The 12957-nt window shown below is 35.0% G+C and overlaps 1 protein-coding gene across 2 annotated transcripts in view; it reads right to left on the reverse strand.

Moving 5' to 3' along the window:
- Positions 1-234: 234 nt before the first annotated feature.
- Positions 235-12957, reverse strand: part of LOC150090655 (anoctamin-7-like) — an 84565-nt gene continuing 71842 nt past the window's right edge. For both annotated transcript variants that reach the window (XM_090372032.1, XM_090372023.1), the window contains exons 17-22: positions 9618-9742; positions 9282-9487; positions 5834-5967; positions 5093-5183; positions 3679-3810; positions 235-2028 (exon numbers count right to left, since the gene is read on the reverse strand). In XM_090372032.1, coding sequence (XP_090228158.1) covers positions 1945-2028; positions 3679-3810; positions 5093-5183; positions 5834-5967; positions 9282-9487; positions 9618-9742 — 772 coding nt within the window. In that variant the 3' untranslated portion in view covers positions 235-1944. The remainder of the gene's footprint in view (positions 2029-3678; positions 3811-5092; positions 5184-5833; positions 5968-9281; positions 9488-9617; positions 9743-12957) is intronic.

Below are 12957 nucleotides of genomic sequence, written 5' to 3' on the forward strand. Positions count from 1 at the left end.
CTTGCTAGCAGTTGCCATTGTAATACGTAGGTAACAAGAGCAGAATCTTATCAAGATCAGTTATAGAGCCTGAGATAATTGTGAAAGGTAACATTTTTATTATCTCGATGAATTACAGGAATATATCTCGCTGAAATACGAAAGTATATATTCGGAATATACACAGGAAATTACTTGAAATATATTCGTTTAGAAACGCATGTTAATACTGCCTTTTAAAAATTTCGTCTATAATTTAACAATTTAGCCTATCTTCACCAACTTCTAAGCTCTATTTTATAATTATCAAACATTGAAAATTTTGGCCAAACTAAATGAGTTTTATTTGTTGGTTACTTTGACAATTTTAAGAATATGTTTGTTTTTTTTCTAAGAAAAAATTTTGAATAAGCTGTTATGTATTCCTTAGTCGGCGTTTTTACCCAAAAGGGGTCTTTAGACAATCTGAAATACTCCTATGGCAATAGTAACACCTGTTTCACTTTGATCTGGGATTTGAGTGACAATCACATAATTGAATAGCAAATAGGGATTTATTACTTTGTTCACCCGTCAGAGTTGTAAAAAGCAAAACACAAAAAAAGCCATAAACATGAAAAATTGCCAGAATTTTGGCTACGATTAAAAGGTATCATATCACCAACCAGTTGTAGTTTGGCTCTGAATTTGGAGAATCTTAACACTGGCGAACAGTTATACACCCATTTCTATTATATCGATATTAGAATCAGTAACGGAAATCTCTTGTTTGTAGATATTGTTGACCTTTGAACTTCTATAAAATATGAGAAAAATTCAGAAAAAAATTTATTCATCCGTAGATGGACATTTTTTTCCATCTACAGTTGGACAAGAATATTTTGTCCAACTCTTGTATCGAAAGGCAAAAATATTTTTGTCTGCCACAGATAGACAAAATTTTCCATCTATGATATTGATGTACAAAATTATTTTTGGCTGCGTATATAGGTTTACAAAATTTTTTCTTTTGTAAATTAAATTATTTTAACAGGATAATGAATTTGTACCAGAAAAGGCACTGACAGCTGAGTTAGTTCCATATTGCTAATTTCAGGCATAGTTTGATGGACTGTATAGATGGCTTCTGGTGGCACATAGAAGGGTTAAAGGGGATCAAAGATTTTATGAATCGCTTTAATGGGGTACGAATCTATACTGCTTTTCGCAGGATTTAAAAGGGGTGGGAAGCACCTTGCATAGCGACCATCGTTGTGATGAGATTCAGGCTTCATGACAAAATCATACCAACAGTGCCACGTAGTGGAAGACATATCTAAAACTGTGTACCTTAGGATTAATTGTCGATAAGTAGAAACGAAAGACTGTTGATTTTTCTTTCTTTTTTTTTAATACCTGTTTCCATTTATATCTTATGGATTTATGATTGGGGTAACTTTTTACGAGGATTATTTAGGACTGGGTGTATATAATAGAAATGGGTGCTCTGGCCCGAACATTAACCCGGCATATGACAGTAGATTTATTGACGCAATCGAAAGAAAACAGTTACCAGAAAACAAATTCCTATCACGTCTTTAGGTGATAAATTAGGCGATTATCTTTTAACAGTTTTAGAGGAAAGCACAACATGGTTTTTCGTTTGAAGGACTCGCTTGGAAAAATAATTTTGGCGGTAGTAGAAATTCGTTTACAAAGGGATCCATGTATACATCAAGATTAGAGAGAGTTTGCTTTTCGAGGGCATCTCCTCCCTCCCTGAGGTACTAGGAAGGATCTCTGTATCCAGCCGAGAGCCTACAGCAGCAGCAGGAGGGTTGATAGCTATCCGGATCCGGGAGACAGAGCCCAGTTCGTTCCCTCTTTTCATTCAGCTTCGCCAAGACAGGCAGTAGAAATGGCCCCCTGTTTCCTTTGCCCCTACTGGCGCGATGTGATGAAAAAGTGGAATTCTTTTAACGGTTGCTACGATTTCTCGTCACGTACAGGTGAGGGAACATGCTCATCTTCTTCTTCATCATCATCGTCTTCATCTCTTCTTTGGGCAACCTGAAATAAATTTTATTCCGCATTAGTTATACGTAAAATATTTGCGCAAATGGTTTCTGTAACCTGTTAGAAAAAAAAATCACTTTAAAAATTAATCAATTTAAAAAATCAGACTCCGGACAGCTTTTACACAATTTCCATGTTGTGTCAGGTTGCAATACGATAAAAAAAAATTGCTCCTTCTCGAATTTGCGGTAGTACATCTTTCTAAGACATAAATCTTAGAGCTTACTCGCGGTAGCTGTTCTTAGCACTATACAGTGCGGCAAGGTCTATCTGTTGCTGTACATGGGCTCCGTTGAGATTTTCTGTCCGGGGAGACTTCTGGAAGTAAACCGAAACGAAAATCTGAAAATTAAGAACAAAATGCCAATGTTTCAGGAGCCACTCATTTGGGTTCTACAACGTATTGTCTGTGAATTCCGTATATTCTATGGTCGATTTGAATGGCTCGGAATGAAAAATCAACGAAAACAGCTTTCAGAAAGATTACAATAGATTAAGAGAATAAAATAAAGCTCTGCGTGTTCTTTATACAGTATACATAATATGCAAACCAAAAATCTGAACGCGTTATTTCTAATTCCTGAATATATAGATGTATTTTAAGCAAGAATAAAAGTACGAAAATCAAATCATTTTAAGGTATATTTTTGATGAATAGCCTTTATTGAAAAGATAAAAAATTATATGAAAAAGAAATAACAATTTATTAGTTAAAACAGTTTTATGTAATTATAATTTTATTATATGCTAATTTTACTACAGTACATATTTTAGTTTATTAGTTTCGGTGATCATCGAAATCAGTGGAAATGGCCTGGGTTCGAATCCCATTAGAACTGAAGGAAGTTTTAACTTATTTTCATATCGTGGCTGAGTTGATGGGGATTGAGTGAGGGTTTCGCTGTATTAAATATAAATTTCATTAAAAAAAACGAATTATAATTCAGGTTATCCGTAAATAATTTACGGACAACCTATACTGAAACCTAGACGCCAAATTGGAACTTTTTAAGTTGATCATCTTGTCCAACTGATTTAAGTAATAAAAAAGATCCGAATTTTCTGAAGGAAAACATGCAAATTACGCGTGCAACATTTTCTTTTCATTAAAAAAAAAAAAAAGAAAATTACGGGGGAAATTTTCTTTTCTTTTTCTTTTGCGTAATTTTCGGGATTCGAATCTGAGCAGTTTCTACCCGTTATAGGAAGGGGGTGATGATTATATCCACTGTGCTACCCGCGAGGGCTTAGGCAGATTATAAATATAAATTTAGAACTAATAAGCTTTAAACTAGCGAAAGCATATAGCTTTAATGTATCAATGCGAAAACATTCTTTCTGTAAGTAGCTAAAAAAAGCAAATCAGGTTTGCCACGAAAGCTTTAAATATCTCACATTTTTAAGAAAATATACATGAGCTGCTTTGGCTTTAAACTACAAATAGAACGCACTTTCTCAGAAGACGTATATTGCCATTTATTTGTAACGGGTGCTATACCAAGACGTTTCAGGGGTTATAGTGCTTTCATCGGAATGAGGGTTATTGTCCCGATGATAGCGTTACAAATAAATAACAATATACTTCTGGTGATGTACCAGTATTTTAAACGATTTTATTATCACAGACGAAGAAATCGTACCAACCTTCATGATAGTGTCCGAATCGGCCAGCGCTTGTTTTGCCAAATACCTTTCTCGTTTGATCTTAAGCTCCAGAGATTTTGGGATGTCTGGTACCAGCACATCGATTAATCTGCAGACACTGAATACCACGTGCTAGAAAAACAAACTCCTTTTATTATAAAGAATATTTATTTATTTATTTATTTTTATTAATAAAAACATAATATCTTCGAACAAGGTCATTAATAATGTATGTATAAGGTATTTCACCATTCAAAATTTAAAATACTGTATATAAAATCGGCAGTTCATTTTAAAATAAAAAACTGTAATGGTGCGAGATCTGCCGAATAGGGAGGATGCTCGATTTTGTTATTCCACATTTGATGGAGGTGCAATTTAACCAAAATCGATGTTTGTGCGGTGCATTTCCATAAAGCAAAAGCTAGTCCCCGAGATCCCTTAAGATGCCTTCGTAGCAAAAAAACTTTCTTAACTTTCACACGGTTAGAGGAAATGCAATGCCTGGAGATACTGAGGTGCATTTTGTCCTTGGCTTTGTTTAGTACCAATCTTGACAAAGACTCAAATTTTATAATCCGTTATTCTTATAAAAAATGTAATAATTCTACTTTAATCTGATAAAATACACTGTAATTAATTAATTAATTAAACTAAAAATTATGGAGGTGAAGTGTAGACCAACAAAATCAGATAATTATTAACTTTAGACTCTAAAGCAAAAGACTCTAAAAAACATTATATTAAGAAAACTATTTTCTTCTGCTGGGAGAACGTTTCGAACTGGATCGCATACGCTCTTCTTCAGTATAGTTATAAACTGAAGTAATGAGAGACTCATTAATTCTTGTTCGTTTAGTTTATTACTCTGAAGCTCCAGCGATCGAGTTGAAACGTTTCGCCTTCTTGATAAAACTGCATCCTTTCTAGTCTTTTACTTTTAAAACATTGCTCAAAAACAATTCGGAATTATCTTAAGATTTCCCTCAATGTAATCAGTTGCGACTCACATGGGCATCACGTGGCGGGCAAAGTGAATCCTTAGTATGGTGAACCTTAGTAGGTTCAATTCCGCGGCATCTGCGCAGAATTGAACCGATCCATAGATCCTGCAAGATTGCAAGATCTATGGATCGGTTCACTTGTAGTGTTCAATTGACCATCCCTTGTAGAACACATTCTCCAACTACTGGAAATTTATAAGAAATGCTGGTCCAGCAGCGGTGCGCCTGCCCATACGTCCCATGCATGTTCGCTCGTGTCAAGGTCAAGAGAACCAGAAGTTTCAGTTAGAACTAGAGATGACTTCAGGGAGCATATTATCATCCATGGAAGCGATTTTCCTTTTGAAAGATTCGTTTCCATTGATGACAGATGTCGTCTAGTGAGAAAGTGAGAAAAATGGAATTTGTACCTCAAAAATTATGACGAAGCCCAATCGAATGGCCAGCAGACGCCAGTAAAAATCCGTGTGGTTTCCCTCAGCATCCCGGAAGTCGGCGTACCTGAAATAAACGCATCGTTTTAGACTTAGATAGTAAACAGCACCTTCTGATTATACTAAAAACCGAAAGGAAATATGCTTGATTTCCTTTCAAGAAAAATAGGTGATTCTGAGCTTAAATTTTGTATCAGCCATCATTTTCAAGGGAAAGGAAATGAAATAGTTATATATGAAAAAAATTTTATTGTAATTAAAATTGTAATAAATTAAAAATAAATAATAATGCGTCATTTTATGAATAAAAAAGTACAAACTTTTCTACTTAGGGTACAAAAGTTACTATCAAAATAACTGCGATATCTGATTCTCACATCTATCACCGATTTGGATGAATCGGTTACTATGATGCACCTATATATACATCTCTAGCACATGGGATTCTATATAAGCTGACACTATTTATTAACTTATATTTCTCAAAAATTAAAGTAAGTATCTTTGATTCTTAGTGCAATACCGATTCACCTGTATTAAAAAAAAATTGAAAATTTTCAAAACGTTTGCAAGTTTTCATTTAAAATAAAAACTACATTAAAATTTTTTTCTATTTTCTTTGTGAAATTCGGTTTATCAGCGATCTATAAAAGAGCAAATGGAGGAAAGCCTTTTTATTAAAACAAATAAGGCACGAATTACACCCAGAGGTCTTACCTGCAGTTATGATTAAGAGAACCGTTGGGAGCCCATGCTAGGGTGAAGTTGATATATCCTTTCAGGTCCCAATTGCACTCATACTCATAAAGCATTTTTGGCAAGAAATCTGACGTAAATGCAATCAGGAAACCCTGTTGAGAAAAAGTAACGAGTTAGTTAATATACACTATGCGTTACATTTTACGCGCGTTAGCGAATAGTAAGAATTCATAATATATAACGAAAAAGAGCAAAAAGCAACAACTTTTATGCGGGATCCGAGAAAATTTCGTTTCTGCGCATCCATCACACTGCCCATTCGTTCTTCGAACCAGCGCATGGCAGCAAACATAATATCCGATACATCAGACTATGGATATACAATATACGGCATATGGATAGTCTGTGTGATATGTGTGAAAAAAAAAATTATAATTGCAGGATTTCTATTCTTCAAATTGTAATGATATTTGGGATTGCTTGACAAATCGTTCTAACAGAGTGAAAATAAAATATCATGAAAATCCATTCACTGGGAATAGAGTTATTACATGCGTGCGGACGGACGGACGGACGAACAAAGAAATAATAATTGTCAGATTTCTATTGGTCCGATTTTAGTGAAATTTGGGATGGCTGCACAAATCGTTTTAAAAGACCCAAATATAAAATATCATGTTCACTTGGAGCCGAGTTTTTACCTGCTGACTGATGGAAACGGCAACAAACGCATTATGCATACATGGTCTTCTTCTTCCAGTCACATAGCTACCTGAGGAGCTGTTGTGGCCACCAACAAATTCCTCCAACTGCATCGACGTGTGCTAAACGAGCAGCATCGCAAAGTGTCATGTCCAGAAGTTCACTGATCCCATCCTTCTACCTAGTTGCAGGTCTTCCTCTGCATCTCTTCCCCTCGGTTTTTCCTTCCATTATATTCTTCAACAGAAAATTTTACCTTCTTACTATATGACCAAAAAACTTGAGTTTTCTTTTGTTGATGCTACGAAGAAGAATTTTAGGCCTGCCAATTTTATTCAATACCCACTCATTTGTTCTTCGATCCAAGTGAGAAATACGCAGTATTCTCTTATAACCACATTTCAAATGCCTCAATTTTATTCTTGTCAACTCTTTTCAGATTCCATCCTTCACATCCATAAGTGGCAACTGGAAAAATTAATGAATCAATGATTCTCAGTTTCGTCTTTAGGGGCAGATCATGATCTCTCCATAATTTTATCAGACCAGTGACCAACGTTTTAGCAAAAGCCTGTCGTCTCTTTACATCGTTTGAGCAATCACTATTTTTATTTATTCTTGACCCTAAGTAATCAAATTCATCAACTTCTTCGATATCTTGCCCATTAACCTTCACTTTACTGGAACCGAGATTATCACTAATCACCATATTTGAGTTTTACACATATATGCTTCACATAGTCTCCTCAGAGTTTCTTTAAGGTGATACTTAGAATTACAAATTAGCACAGTATCATCTGCATAACGAAGGTTGTTTATCTTCAGTCCTCCAATTTTGATGCCAGTCTCTAAATCTTCCAAAGATTCGCGCATGATATCTTCGGCATAAAGATTAAAAAGGTGAGGTGACAAAATACAGCCCTGCTTGACACCGTTACCTATTATGAAAAAGTTCGTGTTTCCCATGTTCGTTCTCACATTTCCTTCCTGTTCCTGGTACAGTAGCTTAATCAGCTGAATTATGTGGATTGGGAAACTCATAATAGTCATCGTTTCCCATAGTTTCTCATGTTGAGCACAATCAAATGCTTTTGCATAATCTATAAAACACAAAACGACTGGAACATTGAATTCTTTGCATTTTTTAATAATCAGTTATAGACTTAAGATCTGATCTCTGGTCCCTCTACCCCTTCTGAAACTGCTTGCTCTTCTGGCATTTCTTCTACAAGTTTTCTTGAGATTCAATTTAATATAATTTTAAGAAGAATATTGCTAGCGTGAGAAATTAGGCTAATAGTCCTGTAATTTGAGCAAATTTTCAGATCTCCTTTTTTTGGTAACGGGATGAAAATTTATTTCTTCCAATCTGATGGCCACCGTCCCGTTTCCCAAATTTTTACAATCATTTAATGAAAAAACTCGCGCCCTTCACACCTGTAGCTTTAATCAATTCCGCTGGGTTTTCATCAATTCCAGTGATTTGCCACATGTTAGTTCTCTGATGGCTTTTTCGACTTCTTCCTTCAGCGATACCGGTTCATGATCACACTTTTGCATATATGGTAACGCTCATAAAAAGACACATCTTGTGACTATTTGGGTTGCTTTTTTTAGGCGGGGGGGGGGGGGGGTAGTCCTTTGCTATAGAATTATTAAGATTAATTATTTTTATTGCCTTCAAGAAATTTAGCCGAAGCCCTTTATATCATCACCATTTGAGAAAATGAGACCAAGCAGGAGTCTCCTCAAATTCGAAACAAGTAGAAATCGCTAGGAGCCATTCACTAAAATTTCCACTTTTGGGATAACTAATTTCAGCTGTTTTCAACCTTTTTATTACCGAGATTATTCTGTTGTTGTTTTGTTGCTTGTTTTTGCGCCAAAGAAACTAAGGCCTTGAGGCGCAGCATAATTGTCTTCATAAATTATATGTAGTCCATCGTATGCTTGCACAAGTATTTTTATTTTTTAAATTTTTTTATTTTGGATGAAAAATCACACTAAAAACCTACAAAAATTGCTTTCGCCTTAGCGGTACTCGAACCCATGCCTCTTCCACAAGGTATGCAAAGGCAGCTATCATAACTTTGTGCTACTGGCGAAGTTCAAATATTCGATCTCTGCTGTCATCAATATCTAAAAAACAGCTGTTAAGGATATCAGATAGAGCCCGAACTTACTATAATTATAATATAATATTGAGTTGGTATGCAATATCACGCAAAGTTAATTAATTGTAAATATAGTTATTTATAGAATATTATAGTTAATTATAAAATTAATTCATTTGGTTATAAATGAATTCCAATTTAATTTCTTTCTTGAAGTTATATCTGTAGTATATAAAGTGATGTATTAATGTTTCATCAAGTTTGAATAAGTTTAAGTAGTCGTGGTATTTAGGTCTCTTCAGAAGATCTCTAGCGTACATTCAGGTTAGTAAGGGCCACGGGACGATCCTTGTGGGACTCCATTTTTGAAAAGTGAAGGATATAAAGTATTGTTTAATAAAATTCAATAAGTAACGATTTTCTAAGAAGCTGCATAGTCCAGTAAAAAAAAAAAAAAAAAACCGCAGAAAGTAACGGAGTCCAGACGATATCTGTTGTCCAACAAAGATTTATTTTCTGGAAATCTGTGTTAATAATTCACGTAAGATTGAATAAAATTTTATAAAAATGCTAAGTTGTGAAATACCTACAAGCAATAAAAATAATACGGTGTCGTTGTACTGCGAAAGGATTAATTTCCGATCACTTACATTACTCACGACGGCCAAGTGAGCTAACAGCTGCAGGATACTAAACCAGATGCCGATATTTTGAGCTCTTTCGGCCACCGTACGACGGGTCTCACAAACAAACTTCTGAGCATCCAGTCGGATCTCGACCCAGTTGTTAAGTAGGGCGAACAGAGGAGCCAGAGGAAATGCTGCGACAAAGATGGTGATAAATCCGAACTGGAGGACTGTAGTGGAATAAAATAAAAGAATAAGATCGAATGATAAATAATTAAATAAAACTGAATATGCTCAAAAAACATTTTATAGTCAGCCCTAGTTCGTTTAAAAAAAATGTTACTAAAATATGCAGCGTACCCATTTCTAAGTATTCTTGGAAGAGTCCTTCATTATCGATCAGCTGATAATCTTCTTCCCATCTGGTCAGTTCAACTGCTCCTGCTAATTTTGTTCTTTTCCGATGCCACCACGATTTTAACTTTCTGGAAAAAATTAGGGATATCTTAGAATTCGAAAAGTAAACAGCATAACAGTGATATGGCATATGGTAACATGATGTAATCATGAAAATTACAACGGAAAATTACAATCATGAAAATTACAAATCTCTCTATACATTAAAAAAGTTTTCCTCCTAGAGAGCGAGGCAATTACGTCACTACAAATGCAATTAATTAATGACAACTGCCTCCATAACGTTCACCAACCTCGTGCACGTGCTTCACTGTCTAACATTTGATGTTTCATTGTAACGTTTTTTGTATATTAATGAATATTGTATATTCGCAAATAGTTTAGTATTTTGTAAATATTTTAAATATTTGTATAGTTTGTAAATATTTCAGTTAAATATTTTAGTCCTGCTCTTTCGGATGCAACAATATTCCTCATGCATTATGGAACCCGAAGCAAAAGGCCTATTCCTAAATGACCTATGTAAACGCAGGTAAATAATTACATAATAATATTTATTCGACATTGAGAATGCCGCGCACTACAAATGCACAGGTAAATATAGGTCATTTTCTGACTAGATATCGATCAGTGCTTTTCGACAGGTGTGTCTTTTGCGTAGAAAAGATTTGACTTACTCCGTACCTCTACATTTTACATAGAAAAGTGTGCGCGGGGGTGTGCGAGCAGGAGACGAAGTCCCCTAGTAATAATTATTTGCAATAATGATAAATAAATAGCCATAAAAGACATCGAATTATGCGCATTTGCATATTATAGCTGTTTTAATAATTAGTGCACATAACATGGATATTATTGGCAGTTTTGCATATTTTGTTAATCTGATTAGTTTTTCGAAAATTAAATTCGGAAATGCGATTTTGTTCACTGAAAACATCACAATATAAATATTTATATAACATGGAAATATCATTGGTACAAATCAAAGCTGTCCAAGGTAATGAACTCATAAGGAGGGAAATCTGCGTAGAAATAGAAATCCTAGCTTTAAATAGCTTTAAAGATCTTGGATACCACTTGGATAACGTATATGGAAGAAAAAAAAATAATAAAAAACCAACCAACACTTCCCATATCGCTTATCCAGCCCTTCTAATAGTTTGTCTAGTTCTTCCTTGAATTTATTCAAACTACCAACCTCTCTGTAACACCAGATGGGAGTTTGTTACAACAATCAAAAACTTGCTGGCTGAAGGAAAACTTCCACCTGTCCACTCTGCATCCATCCTTTCTCAGTCACAATTTATGCCCTCCTCATGTGCGTAGTCTGCGCAAGAGGCAGTTCAACTTACTCAATCCATTCAAAGCCTTAAACACCCCAATCTGAATTCCTGGCAGGTGCCTAGTTTCCACGTGCTGCAGTTTGCAGAATTGAAGACTTTCCTGGTAAGAGTACTCCTTTGTTCCTCTCATTAATCTTATTGCCCTCCTCTGCACCCGTTCCAACAGATCCATATCCTTCCTAAAATTAGGCCTTCAGACCTGTATGCAGTACTCCAGATGTGGCAGGCTTAACACTTCAGTAAAGAATGATAATTTTTTTTCACAACATAACATTATTAATCATCCATATTTTGATGGTCCTTTTCAAATAGACCCCATTTGATGAAATGCACTTACTCCAACGTTTCTGCCATTCTTCAAAAATATGATGGAACCTGTTTTTTGACAAGCATTTGAAAATCGCCTCCGATGTTTTTACAACTCTTTCTGACGACTGGAAACATTTTCCTCGCACACCACCCTTAATTTTAGAAATTAAAAAAAATCGCAGGATGCAAGGTCAGGGCTGTAGGGCGGACGAAGAACACATCTGGCATTTATGCTGGCTAACGAGGTCTCGCATTGTCCTGATGCAGCATCCACCTACCAGTTGTGGTCGTTTGCACGAATATGATCCTGCAAAATGTACAGTACAGTTCTGTGGTAAGCTCCCATAACTTTCATATTACGTGACTCAGCATGCTGGTAAACCATTCCTTGAATGTCAAAAAAAAAAAAAATAAATAAAATAAAATAAAATAATAATAAATAAATAAATAAAAATAAAATAATAAATAAATAACCATAGCCTTTCCGGCAGAAGCCAAAACTTTTGCTTTTTTCAGTATTGGAGATGACATAAACTTCGAAGCAATGCTTTGGGTCGAAATAATGAAGCCACGTCTCATCCACCTCACTGTCTTCAGTAATCATCTATTGCAGCTCCTGACAAAACTCTATTATGCGAACTTACTGTTGCTCTGGTGTGAATAGTCTTGAAACTCAGCGTGCACAAACACGTCATATTATGCAAATGGAAAGGAGAATACCGTGCGCGCTTCCTACTGATATTATGAACATTTCTGCCAGTCGTCTTACTGTTATTCAGCGATCTTCTCTCACGATTGCAGAGGTGTAGTTTGTGGTTTCTGTGGTGACAGCAGTGGTCAGAGATCCAGAACCGCCGATTTTTGTGATTGAATCACGGCCATCTTTTAACGTTCTAAACCACCTGCGAGCTGTACGGAAAAAAATGGGAAAAATTTTGCTGTAATTATTTCTTGTATATAACATATCCACGTAAAAGTTCCTACATGCACAGCTTTACAGAGATATGCAACCTGATCTTCCTCTTCGACCAGAGTCAAAAATTTTCATTGAATAAAAAAGTCGATGCTTTGTATATTACGACAGGAACTGCTAAGCAGTTATTTCCAATTTTTTGTTTATTAAACATTTGCTATTTATGAAGACTCATTTTTCGTGGTTACCTGATTGTGTAACCGAACTTAAAGCATGGGAACTTTGTTTGAGCACTGAAATGAAGAGGTAGAGAAAGTTCAATTAGAAATTTAAACCACTCCTGTAGACATAGGAGTGAACATAAGAAATAATAAACTGATAATGTTTTAAAAAAATAACTCTGGATTTTATATTTTAAGAAAAGTAAATGACTTTGTTAATGGAAACGAACAAACACTTCCATTTTGAGAAGAGGTTCTGAAGGCTCACATTTTTAAATTTGACCCTGTGGAAAGACTGTTGTCTTTCTTTTTAAGTTTTAATTTTTTTAAACTTTTCATTTAAATGATTTTGGACGATAAACGCCCAAGATTTTCGCTGAACCACAGTGAAAAATGTATTATTATTTACTGTAACACATGTTATAAATTATAAATGACCATTTTAAAAATTTCATTAACAATTTTACTTTTAAATAATGAATAGAAAAAAAAATATA

Source organism: Mastigoproctus giganteus, chromosome 1 (genome assembly GCF_048544385.1).
Source record: "Mastigoproctus giganteus isolate SK-2022 chromosome 1, ASM4854438v1, whole genome shotgun sequence".
Taxonomy (NCBI): domain Eukaryota; kingdom Metazoa; phylum Arthropoda; class Arachnida; order Uropygi; family Thelyphonidae; genus Mastigoproctus; species Mastigoproctus giganteus.